This window comes from Rana temporaria, chromosome 12, assembly GCF_905171775.1.
Source record: "Rana temporaria chromosome 12, aRanTem1.1, whole genome shotgun sequence".
NCBI lineage: Eukaryota > Metazoa > Chordata > Amphibia > Anura > Ranidae > Rana > Rana temporaria.
This window is the reverse complement of record NC_053500.1, coordinates 130,443,045-130,466,096: the sequence shown is the minus strand read 5'-3', so window position 1 is coordinate 130,466,096 and position 23,052 is coordinate 130,443,045. Positions and strand designations below refer to the sequence as shown.

Genomic DNA, 23,052 nt, shown 5'->3' with positions numbered 1-23,052 from the left:
GAGCCTAAGGCCTTCTTCACATATTGTGAATTTAGAGTTCCCACTCGCAGATTTAAGATCTGTTGCAGCAAAGAAGCTCAGGGACCAAATTCTGGTCCTGAGCCAGGTGTGATTTACGCACGTGTTTTGTCATGTGGCAAAATCGCACTGTGTTTGGGGTCTAAATGCACCAACAGTGCATTGCTGTGACTTTTGCAAAAAAAACAAAAAAAAAAACACAAATGTTCTCTAGTATTATTTATGTATCACCAATATGAGTCTCCCTACAATATCTATCTACTACAGCAACCAATCTTTTTACACTAGTATCTAGTCTACTATTTATCTGATAACTTTTATATCTGTGAAAATATATCCTTCACAGAAAGACAGCTGATTGCTTCTACATGTTACATATATTTCAGAGAACTTTTGATTTATTTCACAGTTCCAGGGAATGCTGTGTTTGAAAAGTGGGCAGTGTGTGCGATAGCTGTGTACAGTATGTATAGCGCCATGGCTGAAACTCTTCCATCATCATTGAGAACGCCAGACTGCTATGTTCAAACATTACAGCCTCCTATATGCGTGTTTATTAAGTTAGAAGTCATCAACGGCATTACATCAGCTATTTTGAAAGGCTCCCAACTAGAAGATATTAAATCAAGCTTTTGTGTGGGTTTCATTGAGAACATAAGAGAAAGACGTTTGTTTAATGGAAGCGGATGTCATGTCTGGTCTCACAATGCAATTAATTTCTGCGACTCCCGGGCATGCTGTCCTGCTTTTCCACTGGCGTGTGCTGAAGGGATTAGTTCACACCAAATTATGGCATTACCTGGATGGTTATGAGTAAGATGTCCAGGGCCGTCGGTTCCTCGGGAGTCGACAGGGATTTCCTCTGGCTTTGCAGTTTTGAGATTTGCATCCATTTGCCATTGAAAAAAGAATACAAGGTCTCAACTTCTCGAATGGTGACGAACAAGACATTGCCATGCCTGTCCTTTATGGGCTCGTAATATACCCGGCCTAAGTTGTGAGTGCCAAGTAAGTTCTGCAAAATGAAAAACAAAGATATTAGTGGTTATTTCACTTGATGATTAATCACTCAGTAACCCAAAGTAAATAGTTCAGATTTTCAAACTCCAACTCTTATGTACAGGTTTGCATCTGCTAAGTTGTTAGCAATCATTTTGGTTACAAAGACAACAAAAAAACTACAATTTGCCATCTTCTTTTGAACAGAGTAGAGACTGAACCATGGGAAACGCCCAGAGTTCCAGGATCTACTTACTACTAGATTACATTGCTACTAGACTGAATAGATAAAAAAAAAAGATTTTTTAATTCCTTGTCATAGTATCTAAAGCAGAAGGGATGAAGACTGGGAAATGAATGACTGGATGAAATGGGAAAACGTATTGAGCCCAATAGGCTCTGTTTTGTAGCAAATATTTATTTTTTCTCTTAATAAAAAAAGAATAAATTTAGAAAAAATGAAGACCAGGGACCACTTTGAGTGAGTAAAAAACGTATATAGCGCAACACATGCGAACTGAATCGCCTCTGGGCGCTGTATCCATTTCATGGGTAGAGAACCCCTTGACCTCAGAAGAGATGGGTTTTAATCTTTCTCCTGAAGGCCAAGTGGCCCGACTCCAGTCGGATGGTGGTTGGTAGCGCGTTCCACAGCCGAGGTCCCTGGACTGAAAATATTCGATCTCATTTGGACTTGTATCTGGCTTTGGGTATCTGGAGTAGATTTTGGTTGGTGGATCGCAAAATTAAACGCACTTACCCAAGAAACAGGTAATTACATATAGACCGTAGGCTCATGTGGTGCAAAAGAGCTTGTTGACTGGAGTTTTCAGAGACGGCTCTTTTTTTTTAGGCCTGGTTCACATCTATGCGGGTTGCAGTTTGAATACTCCAGGTGCATTTTGCGTTTTTCAATACACGTTTTTGATCCATTGAAGTCTTTGGAACCAAAACCCAGAAAAAAGTCCCTGGCTCTTTCCATAACATGCACAGATGTGAACATGACCCCATAGGAAACCATGTTAAATGGACTGTAGTGTGTTTCTGCAAAACTGAACAAAAAATATGCATAGGTGTGAACCAGGCCTTAAAGGAGTTGTAAAGGAAAATGTTTTTTTTTGCTGAAATGATTGTTTACAGGGTATAGAGACATAATAGTTAACTGATTCCTTTTAAAATTGATTAAAAATAGTTAAAAAATCAATCATATAATGTACCTCTAGTTTTGTTTTTGCATCTAGTTTCATTTTACATGTTATCCTGCCTCTGTGCTATACAGAGCCATAGAGCAGTGATGGTTTGGAAAATGAAACTAAAATTTCCCAGTACTGTGGTCATCAGGAAACAGACAACCAGGAAGTGTCCAGAACAGAGAAGAATTACAGCAACATCAGAGCAAAAACGAACAATGAGGACATAAAACCAGGACTGCAGTAAGGTAAAGGAAGCTATTTAGCTAAAAAAAAAATCCCTTTAGTGACCCTTTAAGGCAGCCCATTCGTTTTGATGCACCATATCACAAAATAATGTTTTGCCCATGAAGAATATACAGGCCAGTTTTAGCCTGACTTGGAGCTCCTTGACTTACAACATATAACTAACATTCCATTTTAACAGTCTTATTTAACAAACATGCACAGTGTACATTACCATATCTTTGTTGAACAAAAGGTTTAAACAATCAAAGTCAATGACAGAAAAATTAAAGAACCTCTAGCATAAAGGTATTTTGAAAGGCGGCTGGAATAAGGTATTCTAACCAGTTGGGTGTTGAGGGAAAAAAATATCACACAATTTTGTGACAACAACTTACAGAGGTTAGGGTTTGCATCAGAAGCTATAACCATCAATCACTGTAGTTCAAAATGGCAAAAAAGTGGCACAGTAACAATGTTCGGCGCTCCTGTATCTTCCTGATGTTTATATTCGAATGTTGCTGACGTTGCATAATATTAGGCTGATGGAATATTGTTACATTTTATTTGCAACTAGCTGAATACCCGGCGTTGCCCGGTCTTCCTATCTTAACCTTTTGGGGAGGAAAATCATAGTAATATAAATATACCCATCTTTTATATAAGGGTGTAGGTAAGGGTTAATTTAACTGTCATATATTTTTATTTGACATATAAGTAATATGTGTACCAGGTATTATTGAAATATCTCCAGGCGTACAGAAGTTATGTGGGAACATACATTTCCCATTGATTTGCATGGGACTTTAAACAAAAACCCAGACCCTCACAAATGGGGGTAGTTAAGGGATAAATTAACTATCCTATAGTTTAAGTGGACATATAAGTAACATGTGACCAAGTGTTATCGAAATATGTACAGCCGTTTGGAAGTTATGAAGTAACATGTATTTCCCATAGAGTTGAATGGGACTTTAAAGAAAAACCCCGACCATGGCAAATGGGGGTGGGTAAGGGTTAAACCACCTATCCTATGTTTGTTGCTGACATATAAGTAACATGTGTGCCAAGTTTCATGTTAATATCTTTAGCCGTTTGGACGTGATGCTGGAACATACATACACACACACACGTTGAGTTTTATATATATAGATGGTGAACATCTCTACCAAATAAAATCTGGTACTGTACACATAAAAATAAGAAAGGCACATTAAAACCTACTTTACAGTACACGGTACAATAATAATGAAAAAAGTATTCCACTAACAATACACTGTATTTTACCTATAACCAGAAGGTCAGAAAGCCAGGGGGCCATATGATAATTTTGATATGAGAATCATATGTAAATATACTCCTGGTTCATTTCCGAAGGGATCGAATCCTTACTCGTTGAGCAAATATAAACACAGCAGCTATTGACTTAACCACAATCTTCTAATCTGGATCTCATAACTGTATACTCTTATCATATTTAAATTACCCCAAATGCTAAAAACAAACACTCGAGTGAGGCACACTTGGCAGATAACCCATCTCACTATTCAAGCCGCCCACAGCCTATATAGCTAATTATTCCCGTCTTTCAGCTGGAGCCCAATTAAATTGCTCATTGGAATGGACATAAATAAGCAACAGTCCCGTGTCTGAAACAAGCTATGAATCGGTCTCATTGAAAGTCTCCGCTGAGGCAAAACAGCATCAGGAGTCTCAAAATATCACAATCACTAATGCAATAATAAACGCTGGCCAATCAAAAGTAAACATGTTGAGTTGACAAGTTAATTCAGATTGGCAGATCAGAGCGGAGACAGGTCTCTGAAGAAATATTGAGTATTTTTGGTGCTCAGACAAGGAGAGCCGCTGGTCCACAAACCCTCCCCTATAAATAGAAATCAACCTATATTTAGGAAAGCGGCCATTGTTTACAACATTTTGCAACCAATCTGGTCTCTGATTGAGGAGCAGAATTAGTAAGAAAACAGGCTTCTCTTGACTTGTTGAATGGCTTACTTTAAGGGATGATAGTCAAATAAGTAAACTATATAAATAGAAATACAAGCTTTATTTACTATAGTAAGAAGTAAAGGAAAACTATAGTTTGATATTTGTCAGGCAAATGGTGATCCAGTTACTCTGATCAGTGATTGTTAATGTTTTATAAAGCTTGTTTGTATAGCCTGTCTATATATTGTCAATAGAGATGCACCGAAATTTCGCCCGAAAATTTTGTTTTCTGCATTTTGCCGATAGAGATAAAGGTGCAGATAATGGCGCAGAAAATGCAATTTGACTGTGCTCACGGTGTGTTTTTAGTAGGTCATGTGACTCAAAAAACACATTTATCATAGGTGTTTGGCTGAAGCCATTTAAAATCAATCAACTGTGTTTACTCCTTTTTAAATCATAATCACAACAGAAGTTACCCAAATGACCCTGATCAAAAGTTTACATACCCCAGTTCTTAATACCGTGTATTGCCCCCTTTAACATCAATGACAGCTTGATCTTCTCAGATGGTAAAGCTGCCCATTCCTCTTGGAAAAAAAGTCTCCAGTTCCTGGAAATTCTTGGGCTGTCTCGCATGAACTGCACATTTGAGATCTCCCCAGAGTGGCTCAATGACATTGAGGTCAGCAGACTGAGATGGTCACTCCAGAACCTTCACTTTATTCTGCTGTAGCCAATGACAGGTCGACTTGGCCTTGTGTTTTGGATCATTGTCATGTTGGAATGTTCAAGTACGTCCCATGTGCAGCTTCCTGGCTGATAAATGCAAATGTTCCTATAGTATTTTTTGATAAAATACTGCATTCATCTTGCCATCAATTTTTACCAAATTTCCTGTGTCTTTGTAGCTCACACATCCCCAAAACATCAGCGATCCACCTCTGTGTTTCACAGTAAGAATGGTGTACCTTTCATCATAGGCCTTGTTGACTCCTCTCCAAACGTAGTGTTTATGGTTGTGGCCAAAAAGCTAAATTATGGTCTCATCACTCAAATGACTTTGTGCCAGAAGGTTTGAGGCCTGTCTCTGTGCGGTTTGGTGTATTGTAAGCGGGATACTTTGTGGCATTTGCATAGTAATGTCTTTCTTCTGGCGACTTGACCATGAAGCCCATCTTTCTTCAAGTGCCTCCTTATTGTGCATCTTGAAACAGCCACACCACGTATTCAGAGAGTCCTCACTTAAAGTCAATTGTGGGTTTTTCTTTGCATCCCGAAAATCTTTCCCGGCAGTTGTGGCTGAAATTTTAGTTGGTCTACCTGACCGTGGTTTGGTTTCAATAGAACCCCTTATTTTCCACTTCTTGATTAGAGTTTGAACACTGCTGATTGGCATTCTCAATTCCCTGGATATCTGTTTATATTTCCCGTTTTATACAGTTCAACTACCTTTTCCAACAGATCCTTTGACGGAATTTCCGTTGGGATAAACTCAAGACGGATTTTTCTGACGAAATTTCGTTCAAGCTGTCTTGCATACACACTGTCACACCAAATTCCAACCATCCAAAATGCGGTGACGTACAACACTACGACAAGCCGAGAAAAATTACGTCCAATGCTTCCGAGCATGCGTCGTCTTGATTCTGAGCATGCATGTTTTTTTTCCCGGAGTTCCATACAGAGTTTCCAAAAAAAAAAAACATGTTCCCTTTCTAAGTCCGTCAGAATTTCCGATGGGGCACACACACGGTCGGAATATGCGATGAAAAAATTCCGTCTGACTTTTTCCATCGGAAATTCCGATCATGTATACAAGGCATTAGAATGGCCCAAAAATCAGGCCATTGTATGGGGCTGCCAACTGCAGGCAATATTGTTGGAAAATTACATGACTTGACTGGCACAATCTTCCATCCTTTTAATGACAAAAGAAAATGTGGTGTTATCCACGTATGCCCTGCTTGGTCTGACAATTAACAACAGCAGGTCCTGACACTGGAGTTGACAGACATTCATTTCACTATCATTGTGAAAGTATTGTGTTACTCTCTCCCTTACAACACTAACCACAATATTCCAACAGTGGTGGTAAACAGTGAAATATATCAACATTCACAAATCAAATTAATAAATAAATATGCATGCATACAGTGTATAAAGTTACCATAAAATACTGAAAAAGCACTGGCGTGTCATAATTCATCACACATAAGAACTGTAATATAAAGTCCTATATAGCAAAAGTGCTCCGTGCCAAGTATAATCACTTGTGCTTCCGCCACCTTAAGCAAATTTCAAGCCTCTTACCAGAAGCTATAGATCATATAGTGTAAAGGTCAACAGCACATAAGGCCATAAGGAAAGATGATAATTCAAACCAGGTCCAGGACTCCCACTTCGTATGGACATAATCTCCACAAAGCAATTGTATAATTGATCATGGAGAAAGAAGGTAAAGACTAGACATGTGCAATTAGTTTCGTAACGAATCAAAATTTTGCATCTTTGGTACATTTGCATGTATCCGAATGTTCAAAGAATTTTTTTTCGAATTTCAACTAATATGAAAGAAATTATAGCGAAAATAACAAATTAATTCCACATGATTTGTTCATTCGTTAACGGTCTAATGAAACAAAAGGTCAACTCAGAATAAATCTTGCAGTCCAATCAGCTGATTAATTTTGTGCTGGAGGTTGGATTAGTGGCAAAGTGCATTCCTGAGAACTGAGTGAGAAGGGCGTTGTATTGTATTTTAGCACAGAAGAGATGTCGTCATTGTGTGCGTTAAATGTGCCCAATAAACAAATGGCTTTCCAAACTATGAATCGTTATCACGAATATATATAACATACACAAATACTGAATCAAATCGATATACATACAAAACAAATCGATTTGGTATAACAAATATCGACACTCTACAGAAATAATGAATTATCCGAAAATGAATTGACGTAACATAACGAATGTAACAGAAAGAAATTATGTATTTTACGAATGAAAACTAAAACAACATTTTTTGTTGTGCACACATCTAGTAAAGACTCGTAGTGTGAACACGTATTTATATTTTATTTACAAACAATCCCCTGATGATGTCTTTCGTGATGAAACGCGTAGGGTGGAGTTTGGTGGCTGACATCATCATGCACACCAGTGGGTGATGGTACCTGTATTGCATATGCTTTCTTTTTGAGTTTTTACTGTGAGTACTCAATATTTGTTTTTAATATAATATATGCAGGTTCACACTATGGGGAGGGGGGGGATATACTAAAACGGTAAGGATTAGAACACCTATTCGGTTGTTTTTGCTGTCTGTGTCCCCATTAGGGAAATGTATCCTCTTTATTCTTCCTGTTTACCATTATCATAGAAAGTAAAAGTCCCAAAATGTAGGTTGAGAAAGATCTTTCAATGGGGACACTAGGTCTGTTGACCTGGAGGGGGGAGGAGGATTCCCTTAAAGGGGTTGTAAAGGTTATTTTTTTTAAATAGGTTCCTTTAAGTTAGTGCATTGTTGGTTCACTTACCTTTTCCTTCGATTTAACTTCTAAATGTATTTTTTCCTTGTCTGAATTTCTCACTTCCTGTTTCTCCTCAGTAAGCTTGCTCCCATTATCTGAGCCGTTCTGGCTGGGGGTTAGTCAGCCAGAACAGCTTACTGAGGAGGAACAGGAAGTGAGAAATTCAGACAAAAAACAAAGGGAAAAAAACATTTAGAAAGGAAATTGAAGGAAAAGGTAAGTGAACCAACAATGCACTAGCTTAAAGGAACCTATTTAGAAAATAAAAAGCTAACCTTCACAACTCCTTTAATTTGCTGGGATTTCTCCTCACTTCCTGTTTCAGCTATGGGACAGGAAGTAAAGGGACACATGCAGCAAGAAAAAAATCTGACAGGTGTTATAACCCTTTCTTACTCTACCCCCCCCCCCCAAAAAAAGTTTTGCCTTTAATTCTGTTTTAATCCACTTGTTGTATATTTACCCATTACCGGCTTTAAGCTCTGTTCAAGAAATGGTGATCTATCAAACGAGAGGGGGGGGCTGCTTCTGCACACAGTGCTTACCAACATTCCCCTGCAGTCCTGCATGGACCGTCAACAGGAGAAACTGGTAATCTCTCTAATAAAATGTCTTTGGAATAACAGGAACAAAAACAAAATCAATAAAATATTTTACAGCATAGCTTGACATTGGAAGTTTAGCTACTACAGTGATTGCTACTATACCAAGCAGCTGCCCTGCTGCATAGTGAACACAGGGGTTTGCTCGCTCATTATGGATGCCTTTCACAGAACACCCTGCATTTTTGTCATTGGATGAGATGGAGAGTCAGGGTGGTGGTGTAATATTTTCCACCTCACCCAATCAGAGAATACTTTGCATTCATTAAGAACAATGCAAGGCGTTCTGTGAATAATGCTTGTGCTGAGCGAGCGACTCCTATGTTTAGTATGCAACCACTTGGCACGGGGTCCTGGGAGACAACAGTGATCACTGTAGTAGCAGTGATTACTACAATGATTATCTGCTTCCACAAGAATCTCATAGGCTTGACATATGCATACATACATGGGGCTAGATTCAGAAAGAATTTACGCCGGCGTATCTATTGATACGCCGCGTAAATTCAAATCTGCGCGGGCGTATCTTCTTTCTGTATTCAGAAAGCAAGATACGCCAAAATTAGGCTAAGATCCGACTGGCGTAAGTCTCTTACGCCGTCGTATCTCAGGGTGCATATTTACGCTGGCCGCTAGGTGGCGCTGCCATCAATTTCAGTGTGGAGTATGCAAATGAGCTGGATACGCCGATTCAGAAACGTACGTGCGCCCGGCGGATTTTTTTACGTCGTTTGCGTAAGGCTTTTTCCGGCATTACGTTACTCCTGCTATATGAGGCATAGCCAATGTTAAGTATGGACGTCGTTCCTGCGTCGAATTTTAAGTCGTTTGCGTAAGTCGTTCGCGAATAGGGCTTTGAGTAAATTACGTTCACGTCGAAAGCATTGACTATTTGCGACGTGATTAGGAGCATGCGCACTGGGATACGTTCACGGCCGGCGCATGCGCCGTTCGTGAGAAACGTCATTTACGTGGAGTCATGTTTTATCTACATAAAACACGCCCACTTCCTGACAATTTGAATTCGGCGCGCTTACGCCGGCAAGATTTACGCTACGCTGCCGCAACTTACGGAGCAAGTGCTTTGTGAATAATGCACTTGCCCGTCTAAGTTGCGGAGGCGTAGCGTAAATAGGATACGCTACGCCTGCATAACCTTACGCCCCCCTACCTGAATCTAGCCCTTTGTTTGGACCATGTAAGTATGGAAAAAAATCATACCTGGAATTCAGCCATAAGAGGATTGTCTCAGGACAGGTCTTCAGGAGCTGTGACCAATCACTATATGAGCAATGTCACCAGGAACAATCCATAAGGCAGGTAAAACACCTAATTTCCACTCTATCCCTTTCCAATTAAACAGTCATAATACATGGCTGAGCTAAGCTCTCATGCTTGTGCACAAGTCTGGGGACACTAGTACACAAGGATGTACAGAATAATGTGTATGCATGCCTTGTCTCCATATACATACCGCTATAATCTCACAATGCAAGCCTGCTACCCGGGTGGCTAATTGAAAACAATACGCTCTCTGTGTGGCCAAGTTTTCCTTTTAGCAGTTGTTGGACAAGGAGCGTGAAACACAAACAGCCACTAGAGGGAGACTGTACATAAATGTATAGACAAACTAATAGAAAAATACATAAAGAAAGAAAAAAAGAAATCACAAGGCCATCTACAACCACAACACTGCTGTCAGGGTTACAAAGATGTGATATCCACATTTCACGTCAGTCTCAGAAAATTATGGTTCATTGCAGATAGAGCAGAAAGATAATTTGTAATGTTGAAAAAGCATGTATAGTATTTATATGCATAAATCAATTAGAATGGCGTAACATCATCTTATATATTTTACCAAAAAAATTGGTTCTAAATTGTGTCTGTGTGCCCTAAAGTTAATTCAAGTGTATTTTTGTCCCAAAAATCTGTGTTTAAAAAACATGCTGTACAAATACCATGTAAAAAAAAATGCAACATCCACCATTATATTCCCTAGGGCCTCTGCTTAAAAAAATATAATGTTTGGGGGTTCTAAGTAATTTTCTAAAAAAAAAAAAAAGTTTTTTTTACAGAATTGGCCTAAGTGGGAAGTAGTTGAACATTTAGCATAGGTTTACTGAACTTTGTGATATGTATTGGCTGCTCTTCCACTAAAAGTGTCCATGTCTGGGATTTCAGGAGCTTCAATTCCGTTAGACCCCTTCCACACTGACACCACTCCGCGTTAGCAACTTTCCGGCTTTTAACCCCTGCTAGCAGCCAAAGAAAGGGTTAAATGTGTCCGAAAAGCGGTGCTTCGGCAGCGGTGCCCATGCATTCCATTGGGCAGAGGCGGAGGGAGGAGGGGTGTATACACCGCTCCTCAAACAGCTCCAAAGATTCTGTTTGCAGGACTTTTTTACCGGACCTGCAAGTGCACTGCTCCAGTGTGAAAGCACTCAGGCTCTCACACTGGGGATGCAGGGGAGGCGTTTTGCAGGCACTTTACAGATGCTATTTTTAGCCAATTAGCACCTGAAAAATGGCTCCGGTGTGAAAGGGGTCTTACTGTGACAAGTGAGGAACGATTTATACCATCTGGCTGCAGATTATTTTTGTTTGTGTCCCCATGAAGTGGATTTCCCCTCACAGGTCAAGGATGTTAGATAGAAAAAGACCAAATAGAAAATCTCCACTATGAGGGGACAGCATTTAAAATCTGACAAAAAGGCTACTAGTAAATTTAGCTGTGCTGGGTTGTAGTTAACTTGGCTGATTTGTAGTCTTCGTGATCATTTGGGTTTTCTCCTAAGCCTGGTGTAGCTGTAGTTCCTGTTTTTTGACAGTAGGTGGCACTGTTACCTTTGGCAGGCATTAGTATGATGAGCTGCATTAAAGATAGCCTCAGCCAGCCAGAAGGAGTTTCGTGACCACTGGTGCATGCTGAGAGTGTATAAATATCCACAGAATAGTGACGTGATCGGGGTGTCCTCTTACCCAGACCTTAGTCTGATGTGGGTGTGTGAGGAACTTCTGTGCGGGGTAGGCCTAAGGCCTATTCATGTGCTCCCATGAAGACAAGGATATAGACCTGAGATGACGTACCAGAAGTTACTTTGCCACAGATCGAGGAACTGTGGAGAGCCTGTTAAACCGTTCAGACAGCCTCATCCAGAGAATTTCTTCACTTTCAGGTGACTTTTTTTTAGTTGCTATTGGGGACAGCTGCTACAAAGTACAGATTGAGGTTACAACGCAAAGTCTTTTTTCTGTACTACTGTCTACCTTTTTTATTATTGTATAAGGAGTCTTCTGCTTTATTTGACTTAAGATATCCTGTGTCCTACCCCTCTCTCCCTGAATTGTTTGTTGTTGTGAGCAATCAACTCACTTTTGTTCAACACTGGCATCCATTTTTCTACACTTTCCACCACCCACAATGCCTAGCAACCTGTACCCCGAGGTGAAATGCCAGCCCCTCCCCCTTTCTCTGGGGGTTGCCACTACACCTCTGGAGGTCAGGGGGTGCGCTACAATCTCCTCAATCAGGTCAGCTTTTTAAACCTTGTCATACAAAACATATTATTTCCATTATAATAATCACATTGGTAGTAAAATTTTAATCAATCTATGCATTATCTAGCAAAAACTTTTTTTTATTTAGTCCTGAGTGCTGTTGTTTGAATTGTTGTTGACCCTCTTAAAGAGTTGGACTACTTTTGCAGCATGAAGTGTAGCCAATTGGATTTACAACAAACCACCTTCCCATTGACAGGGCCTTCTACCGATTTGACCCAAAGTACTTATGGGACATATTCCCAAGTAGGGATAAGCTCTGGCATGTTCACACACTCCACGTGCAGAGCCCGCCAGGAAGTCTGCACGGCGCTGTTTATTCACAAGCAGGGAGACATTGTCCCGATGCTCGGCTGCAGAGGTCAGGAAATGTCTCCCTGCCTGTGATTAGCGCAGCGGCGTGCAGACTTCCTGGCGGGCTCTGCACGTGGACTGTGCGAACACGCCGGAGCTCATCCCTATTCCCAAGTAGCAACAGTGGATGACGGTTAGAAAATTCACAGAAGTAAAATTGCTTTGCACTTGAACACAAGAATGAGATTTCAAGTTGCCTTTCCAGGAAATAAGTTTACAATCTAATTATACCAACCTGAAGCTGAGCAGCTGCTGCCAACATCTTCTGTCGGGCTTGTAGGGCCGTAGATGAGGACATGGAGATTGACATACTCTGCCGCAACCACCTGATGTCATCCCACATATGAGACAGCTGCATGGTAAACATACCACAGTTCAAAAATAGAAACTGGCAAAGCAACAATGAAAGAAAGTAGTAGGTACATCAGTTTGCTTAGGCTAACAATACTTTCAAAGTGCAGGTGCTTTGTGGTTACTGAGATTACCTATTGTAACCCTCTGATTTCTATGCACCTCTCTGGAAGTGCCGCCTGTTCTAGAGAACCTTAAATTCTGCTCTCCTGGGGTAAAATCCCACTCTTGTCATTTAAAGGGTAACTCCACTTTTGAAGGGAAAAAAACAGCAAATATAGCACATATAATTGCGATACTAATCATATAGTAATTGAATGTTGTTAAAAGTTACCTTTCCTTTTCAATCTGCTGCCACTGTAATTTTCTGAGGATGCATTGCAATATGGCTACATGGAGTTCTGTACACAGAGTGCGTACTGACCACTTCCCAGAAACATTTCTTGCTTGTGTGATTGGCTCACCAATTTTCCCAGAAGCCTGCCTAAGATACAAGTCAGATTTCAGGTATCCCCTGCAACAAAAATTTCATTTTTGGAGAGATACTTTCAATAGGAGCACGTCTAAAAGGGATGCAGGCCCCTCAGATTTCCTCATTAGTGCACAGCTGATAGAGAATTATGAAACCACTCCCATTAGGTGTACAGAGGCACAGCCAAACACACATGGATTTCTTCAGAATAACAAAAGGTAGGAATCTGCAACAAAGTTTGTTATAATACTTGCAATGTACATAAATCACCCAGAGGGGAATGTTTTTTTCTCAACAAAAGTGGAGTTACGCTTTAAAGTGGAACTACACTGTATCTGAGCAACACAAAGCAAAAATACTGTTTAATTCATCCTTAATATTCAAATCAACCTCCCTCACCCATCCATGCTTTATTTTGCTGATAAATCACACTGCCACCTGGAGTAAAGGAAGATGATTCATGTGGTATTTACTTCCTGGAATGTATCTGCCCCTTACTCCGGCATGCAGGCAGGAGGGTGTGTTTTGCTAAGAAAGTCCCTCCTCCCCTCCTGGGATGTATGACATTCATTTGTCTAGACAAGAAACCAGGAAGTAACTGAAGAAACATAAAATATTTCATACTTTCCTATATACTAATGCTAGTAGCTTGAGGATTTAAGTTACCAACGTTGATTGAGAGAGTGAAGTTTTACTTTAACAATAAGAGAGTCACCTTGAGGGAACAAGCTCCAAGATGAGCCTATGTAGAACAACACGGAAATGCCCCCAGTGCTCAGAGGACTTCTACACAATCACAATGATGTGTGGACTCTGGAAGCCAATAGTACATTTTCAACTGGAATGCTCTATCAGTGCTGCACTCCTCAGAAAGGGGAATCTAGCAGACAACTGTAGGAAAAGCAAACCGGAGGGCACAAATGCCTAGTGCATTACCAAAAGATTTCTTAACACACAATGCACAGTTTTTGCTTGAGCTGCCTATATCAATATTCTTATATTACTTCCTGACTTCATGACCAGAGAGCCAGCACTGGGGAGGAGATGTACGGTATGGCTGATATCAAATTCAGCATCACATGACCATCAAGTCATTAAACGAAAAAGCCCATTTATAATGGAAGCCTGTAAATAAAAGCTTTTTTTCAATAGGCTGGAAAAAGACAGATATACACATGTGAAAAGGTGTCTAAAGTTCCATGTACAGTTGTGGCCAAAAGTTTTGAGACCGATACAAATATTTGTTTTCACAAAGTTTGCTGCTAAACTGCTTTTAGATCTTTGTTTCTGTGATGTAGTGAAATATAATTACACGCACTTCATACGTTTCAAAGGCTTTTATCGACAATTACATGACCTCTGCAATTCGACTGGGCATGCTCTCAATCAACTTCTGGGCCAATTCCTGACTGATAGCCACCCATTCGTTCATAATCACTTCTTGGAGTTTGTCAGAATTAGTGGGTTTTTGTTTGTCCACTCGCCTCTTGAGGATTGACCACAAATTCTCAATGGGATTAAGATCTGGGAAGTTTCCAGGCCATGGACCCCAAAAAGTCCCCGAGCAACTTAGTTATCACGTTTGCCTTATGGCACGGTGCTCCATCGTGCTTGAAAATGCATTGTTCTTCACCAAACTATTGTTGGAATGTTGGAAGAAGTTGCTGTTGGAGGGTGTTTTGGTACCATTCTTTATTCATGGCTGTGTTTTTGGGCAAAATTGTGAGTGAGCCCACTCCCTTGGATGAGAAGCAACCCCACACATGAATGGTCTCAGGATGCTTTACTGTTGGCATGACACAGGACTGATGGTAGCGCTCACCTTTTCTTCTCCGGACAAGCCTTTTTCCTGATGCCCCAAACAATCGGAAAGAGGCTTCATCGGAGAATATGACTTTGCCCCAGTCCATTCACCATATTTTCTGCAGAAGATCAATCTGTCCCTGATGTTTTTTTTGGAGAGAAGTGGCTTCTTTGCTGCCCTTCTTGACACCAGGCCATCTTCCAAAAGTCTTCGCCTCACTGTGCGTGCAGATGCGCTCACACCTGCCTGCTGCCATTCCTGAGCAAACTCTGCACTGGTGGCACTCCGATCCCGCAGCTGAATCCTCTTTAGGAGACGGTCCTGGCGCTTGCTGGACTTTCTTGGGCATCCTGAAGCCTTCTTCACAAATGCAATGGAAATTTTTTTTATGGGATTAAGTTAATTTTCATGGCAAAGAGGAACTTTGCAATTAATTGCAATTCGTCTGATCACTCTTCATAACATTCTGGAGTATATGCAATTTCCCATCTCAAAAACTGAGGCAGCAGACTTTGTGAAAATTAGTATTTGTGTCATTCTCAAAACTGTTGGCCATGGCTGTACACTGCAACTTCTAAACTTGAGTTTTTGCATTTTTTTTGCCAAAGCTTCTAAACTCAACTTCATAAAAGCCTATGTGTCCATGTACACGTAGGCTTTTACCAGAATTCAGGAGCTGCTGCGGTTAGGGGAGCTTCAACCTCCCTTTCCTGAACACAGAAGAATTGCGTTGAGGATTGGAACGTTTTGACCACCGGTGGTAAAAGTAAGTACATGTAGGTACAGCTCCACCTGCTAGCGATAAAAATATACTGTATATACACTGTATTAAATATACATTATATATATTTCATATTTACCATAAAAATATAGATTTTAAACATTATTTTAGTCCTAATCATAACAAAGACATTATTTAGAACTATTGCACATGTTGTGTTGAGGCTAACATCGTAGAATCTATTAGTCTGGGCTTTCCAAATCATAATATGGGCAATTTTAGTACAATATTGAATTATTTTACAAACTAGGAAAGTGGAAGCAGTTTCATACAAAGATGATTACCGTAATAATAAATAGTACAATCAATAGTTTAGAGAAGGTTTCCTGGGTTAAACTACATATTACATTACACTTGGATTTAGCACAGGAAAAGAGTAAAAGAAGAGAAGTTTACCTTGGTAAACCAGACAAAATCTTGCATAATGGAACTAGTACAAGAATCATCGATTTCCACTATTGGAATGTGATCTTCATTGGTCACTAACATGTTATCTTTGTAGTGAAATATCACAGCTATGTACAAACCCCTGCAAAAGAAACATAGTCACAAGAAGTCGATTGACAAAAATACTTTAAAATGGCATAATTATGTTTTTATATAATTTTTTATTTTGTTATGTTTTTGGCAATCAGTGCTTCTGATTCGTAGGAAGAGGAATGGACTAGTCTATTTGATTCTATAAACACTAGATGGTAACCATTTGTGCATTTTTCAGTTACCAAACAATATTACAAAAAGTAATTATACATTTAAAAAACAAAAAACAAGAGATTGCCTGGGAAATTCCAACCTGGCTAAATGACTTGTTCTCCAAGGAAGCCGAGGATGACTGAGGTTGGAAAAGGCAACATAAGCTCCATTTATTTACAGTTTGTGAATACAGTGAATGAATACAAGTTTGGCCATTTTAAGGTGACATTTTTCATTTTGATACAAAACTATGGCCTAATACATTAAGGTCATATTTTTCCCACAGGCCACCAAGATTTGGTTTTATTTTTCTGTCCTAAGACTCACCCAACAATCGTCCGCAGTAGCACAAAAGTAACTTTGCCACTAGGAGATACATTTTTTTCAGTGCCTGAGGCCCCATACACACGGGAGTATTTATCCGCGGATACGGTCCAGCGGACCGTTTCCGCGGATAAATCCTCTCGAGGATTTCAGCAGATTTTAATGCGATGGAGTGTACTCACCATCGCATTGAAATCCGCGCCGAAATCCTCTGGCGATGACGTGTCGCGCCATGATTATGACGCGGCGACGTGCGCGACGCTGTCATATAAGGAATTCCACGCATGCGTTGAATCATTGCGACGCATGCGGGGGATCCCTTCGGACGGATGGATTCGGTGAGTCTGTACAGACCAGCGGATCCATCCGTTGGGATGGATTCCAGCAGATGGATTTGTTCTGCATGTCAGCGAATATCCGATCTGCTGGAAATCCATCCCAGGGGAGATATATCCGCGGATAAAGATCCGCTGGCGTGTACACACCATAGGATCTATCCGCTGAAACCCATTTGCTGGGATTTAACTGCGGATGGATTCTATGGTGTGTATGGGGCCTTAGATTGAAAATAATTTGTGCAACCCTAATCCTATAGAAGACCTACTATATTAAAACAATAGTGTGTGACTTTGCTCAAGCAGATAGGACAACTTACTTGAGTAACAGCAAGTTATATGGAGAATTTGGGTCCAATATCCTTGCACCCTTTCCTCCCCTTAAGTTTGGTCTGTAGACCAGTACAAGAGATAAAATAAGATTTTTGACTTACTTTGCAAAAACCTTTTCTTAGAGAACATTACAGGACACAGGATAAGTATTCAGGCATTAAGGGTTACACTGGCAAACTGCAAAGGCATGCAAAAGTCCCCCTTCCCCCCCACACTCAGAGAGGAGGACTTGCTTGTGGAGCTGGAGGATTGGGGGATTGCAGCTGAACTGGGTTCCAGGCTTTGTCTTGAACTTGAAGGCCTGGGAGAAATGAAAGGAACTCTTTAGGCTCATAAGAGGAGGGTTTGCCAGAAGGTTTAGTCTTTTGTTTCTAGGGCAACATTTACTTTTTACTCCAGTGACCTCCTTTGCCCAGGGATTCCTCAAAGAGGTGTTACCCATCAAAAGGCACACGCAAGAAGCGTTTTGTGCACCGAAGTTCTGCAGACCAACATTAAAACCAAAAGGTCCCCCGCACCTGTACTAAAAAGCATCCCATTCTGGAACTTTGGCAAATAATAGCACCAAGCCCACCAACCTAAAAGAGCAGGGCCACAAACAAGAGCTCCAGGTATTAAAGGACAAAAGGGTCCATTAGAGCAGGAACCAGGATCCTGGGACATGTTCTTGGACCAGACTGTAGAGATCTGGCAGATAGACACAGCCACAACAGCAGGTTGCAGGGTAGAGCATATACTGGACTGTCCCTACAGCTCTTGTTTGTCCGTTTTCAGTCTGAAGAGAACAGCACAACCCTATGAACATGAATATTCATCCTGTGCCCTGCAATGTTCAATTAAGAAATAAAGAATGTTCGGTTAAAGCGGAAGTTCACCTGAAAATATTTTTTTTAACATTAGATTGGGCCTAATTATGGGAAGCAGAATCGGGTGTTTTGTTTAAAATCAATGCAGTACTTACCGTTTTACAGATAGATGTTCTCCGCCGCTTCCGGGTATGGTCTTCGGGACTGGGCGTTCCTATTTGATTGACAGGCTTCCGACCGTCGCATACAGCGCGTCACCAGTTGCCGAACGTCGGTGCGGCTTTATACCGCGCCTGTGCACCGACGTTCGGCTACTTTCGGAAACTGGTGACGCGCTGTATGCGACGGTCGGAAGGCTGTCAATCAAATAGGAACGCCCAGTCCCCGCAGCCCATACCCGGAAGCGGCGGAGAACATCTATCTGTAAAACGGTAAGTACTGCATTGATTTTAAACAAAACACCCGATTCTGCTTCCCGTAATTAGGCCCAATCTAGTGTTAAAAATAGATTTTTTTGGGTGAACCTCCACTTTAAGGAAAAAGGGGAAAGGTGGGCTCCTCTAGAATCTTTTACACTATCTTTTTATAGCACAGTTTTTATCAGGGCAAAACAAGCTAAGGTATAAGTACATATATCTACAGTGTTAAACTGCAATTTAAATAAAATAAAAAGTTTAAAGCCCAATTCTGGGTTCTCCCCTATGTGTATTTTATGCTTTCTTTATACTTATTTTTTTCATGTTTTTTTTTTTTGGATTAACAATGCGCAGCCCTTTGCATCATTATATGCAAGTGCATTGATTTTGTGGTGACGCAGTCAGGAGGCAGGTCCATGTTGCTCTGTACTAATTTTACCTTTCCTGGGGCACCATAAAAAAAGTCTGGAACATTAAAGTCTTAACTTATTAGGCATCAATGTGTGAGCTACACATCACTTTTCTGAGCTCAAGTGTAAAGTTTCCTAGTGACTAAGTCATATACACTGATTTCCATTAGGCCAACATGACCCACACAGACACAAGAAGCAGTGAAGCAAAGTCATCAGACCACACTATTACGAAAGAGGCAGACCCTGCATATGTAATGAACAAGTACAGTGAGGGAAAAAACTATTGAACCTCTGCTGATTTTGTATATTTTCCCACTGACAAAGAAATGATCAGTCTATAATTTTAATGGTCGGTTTATTTTAACAGTGAGAGAGACAGAATAACAAAAATATCCATAAAAAACACATTTCAAAAAAAGTTATAAATTGATTTGCATTTTAATGAGTGAAATATTTGATCCCTTCGCAAAACATAACTTCGTACTTGGTGGCAAAACCCTTGTTGGCAATCACAGAGGTCAGACATTTTTTGTAGTTGGCCACCAGGTTTGCACACATCTCAGGAGGGATTTTTTACCACTCCTTTTTGCAGATCCTCTTATTAAGGTTTTGAGGCTGACTTGACAACTCAAACCTTTAGCTCGCTACACATTTTCTATGGAATTAAGGTCTGGAGACTGACTGAGTCACTCCAGGACCATAATGTGCTTCTTCTTGACCCACCCTTTTGTTTCCTTGTCCATGTGTTTTGGGTCATTGTTATGCTGGAATACCCATACACGACCCATTTTCAATGCCCTGACTGAGGGAAGGAGGTTCTCATCCAAGATTTGACGGTACATGGCCCTGTACATTGTTCCTTTAATGTGGTGGAGTTGTTCCGTCCCCTTAGCAGAAAAACACCCCCAAAGCATAATGTTTTAACCTCAGTGTTTGATGGTGGGGATGGTGTTCTTGGAGTCATAGGCAGCATTCCTCCTCCTCCAAACACAGAGTTGAGGCCAAAGAGCTTGATTTTGGTCTCATCCGACCATAACGCTTTAACCCAGTTCTCCCCTGAATAATTCAGATGTTCATTAGCAAACTTTAGACGGGCCTGTACATGTTCTTTCTTGAGCAGGGGGACTTTGCGGGCTCTGCAGGATTTCAGGACTTAGTGTGTTACCAATTGTTTTCTTGGCAACTGTGGTCCCAGCTGCCTTGAGATCATTTACAAGATTCTCCCGTGTAGTTCTGGGCTCCTTCCTCACCGTTCTCATGATCATTGAAACTCCACAAGGTGAGATCTTCTATGGAGCCCCAGACCGAGGGAGACTGACAGTTATTTTGTGTTTCTTCCATTTGCAAATAATCGCACCAGCTGCTGTCACCCTCTCATCAAGCTGCTAGGCGATGGTCTTGTAGCCCATTCCAGCCTTATGTAGGTCTACAATCTTGTCCCTGACATCCTTGGACAGCTCTGTGGACTTGGTCATGGTGGAGAGATTGGAATCTGATTGATTTCTTCTGTGAACAGGTGTCTTTTATACAGTTAACAAGCTAAAATTAGGAGCACTCGATTTAAGAGTGCTGCTAATCTCAGTTCGTTACCTGTATAGAAGACACCTGGGAGCCAGAAATCTAGCAGACTAATAAGGGAACAGGTACTTATTTCACTCATTAAAATGCAAATCAATATATAACTTTTTTTAAATGCATTTTCCTCTATATATTTTTTTTATATATATTATTTATATTTGTTATTCTGTCTCTCACTGGTGAAATAAACCTACCATTAAAATTATAGACTGATCATTTCTTTGTCAGTGTGCAAATGTACAAAATCAGCAGGGGATCAAATACTTTTTTCCTCACTGTATACAGGCTCTATAATCATATTATTTTATATACAAAAAGTACATTAAAACACTTGGAAAAAAAAGGCCCTGCCAAGTGTGCTCACAAATATTTTCTCTGTGCATGGCTATTTATGAGGGTGAAAAAAAACATATTTCCATCAAGTAAGCAAAGAAAAATAAAAGCAATGTTACAGAAACAAGCCAGATTTAATTTTGCCAGTTCAGACATGACCCACCTTTTTAATGTCTTGACAAATTTGTTCGATGAGTGGAAAAGATGCTTCAGACTTCTGGACACGGACTGCTTGCGACTCGAGTTTTGTAATTTCGCACTTTCTAAAATGAAGCACACGGGGGAATCATATACATTTTTAAGTGTCTGCAAAACATTGAGTTTTATGATATTTCTTTAATAAAACAGCACCATAAAACACGGATGTTGTGTAATCGGCCTGTAAAAAAAAATCCTCAGCAGTCCAGAAACACAGTTTGGTATTGCCTTCTTAGAAGTTTTCACAATAGTAGGACAAAAAAAAAAAAAATATTTTCTAACGAGACATCAGCTCCATTATCGAGTTATTCAGAGCAACACACCAGGTAGCAGCCAGCAATCAAATCTACAGGACTCCTTTTAACAATTGCTGACCTCTCCATCCAGGATCCTGAGAAAGGTTAAAGCCCAGATTAGCACCGAGTAGACTACATGACTAATTCCTTCATTGTGTTGTTCTCTCTTTTCAACAATTTGCTTCACTTAACTCAATATAATGAGGGGTTTGTAATGTGTCAATTGCTATTTAAGGGATATAAGGTTGAGCTGTTCCTATATACAAGAAGTGAAGTGGATATAATATTGGAAATAGCTAATGATTAAGGTTGACCACAGAAGGACAGAGTGCCCATCAGCAAACTACTCAAGCACAGTCAGACCCCTGCCCATTATGTTCTTCAAGATTTGGTTGATTAATGCTGCACATGTGCAGTGGAAGCGTCTATGAAAAAGCTGTATACTGCCACCTTGCAGCACGCCAGTCATGCATGGGCTTATTGAAAAAATTGAATATCAGTTCTTATATTTTACTATCTGCGCTATTCAACATATAAATGATGTGCTCCTTAATTTTGCTTTACTTATTTGATGTGTACTCTAGAACTGAAAGGACCCTCAAAGATATGGCAGTTCTCATCCATTCAGTTGCCTTGATCTCATGCAGATGACTAGTAACAAGTGAATCAGTTTTCAAAGCAAGAGATGCAAGTAATTATATATTTTTTCTAATTTTCAAATTGCATGACTAAAGATCTGAATGCAAATATTGATGGACAACCCTGACTTAAAAAAAATAAAAGAGGTCAGCTGTCACAGGGTCCTTACAGACTGACACTGAGAAAATATTTCTATACCGACAGGGAAAGAACATGAGTGAATAGCAGCACACACACACCTTGCCCTGAGAGGCAAGGCTGCACAATTATAATGTTTTAAGCTTGGATATTCAGATTATAACAAATGACCATGGGTTTCTTTAAAACACCATTTTAAGCTGTCTGATGAAACAAAAAAAAAAGAAATCTGTACCAGGCCCGCTTGGATAGAACGATCTTCAATGGGCATCCAGAGCGTGACTCAAAGCACAGCCAAACAGGATTGTCAGACCAAATGGTAAGAGTCCAGATCACCTAATGATTATTATCACATAAAGCAAAATGTAAATTTGTGTATTAATTTACATACATTTTTTCTAGCCTACTCTTTACTAAAGGCAAAAAGTTTTTTTTGTTTTTGGATAGACTGGAGAGGGATTAGCGCACCTGTCCGCTTTCATAGTGTGGCCCTGTTAGGGTGAATTACCCTCTCCATTTGTCCTGTTTACCATTATCATTGAAAGTGAAAGTAAAAGAAAATCCCAAATTTTGGGTTGTCCCCAGAAAAGTAGAACCCCTTTCCCACTCACAGCATGGCCGCGTTAGGCCCCATGCACACGAGATGCTGGTAAACTCGAGTTCAGAGGCATTGGACATTTAATGTTATCCTATGTGTCCATGCACAC

At 40.3% G+C, this 23,052-nt stretch overlaps 1 protein-coding gene across 1 annotated transcript in view; it reads right to left on the bottom strand.

The window, feature by feature from the left end:
- The window catches only part of ANKFN1 (ankyrin repeat and fibronectin type III domain containing 1), a 340,893-nt gene that overhangs the window by 106,895 nt on the left and 210,946 nt on the right, over positions 1-23,052 (bottom strand). The window contains exons 8-11 of the mRNA XM_040330698.1: positions 21,238-21,337; positions 16,240-16,372; positions 12,671-12,787; positions 818-1,033 (exon numbers count right to left, since the gene is read on the bottom strand). Of these exons, the coding sequence (XP_040186632.1) occupies positions 818-1,033; positions 12,671-12,787; positions 16,240-16,372; positions 21,238-21,337 (566 nt within the window). The remainder of the gene's footprint in view (positions 1-817; positions 1,034-12,670; positions 12,788-16,239; positions 16,373-21,237; positions 21,338-23,052) is intronic.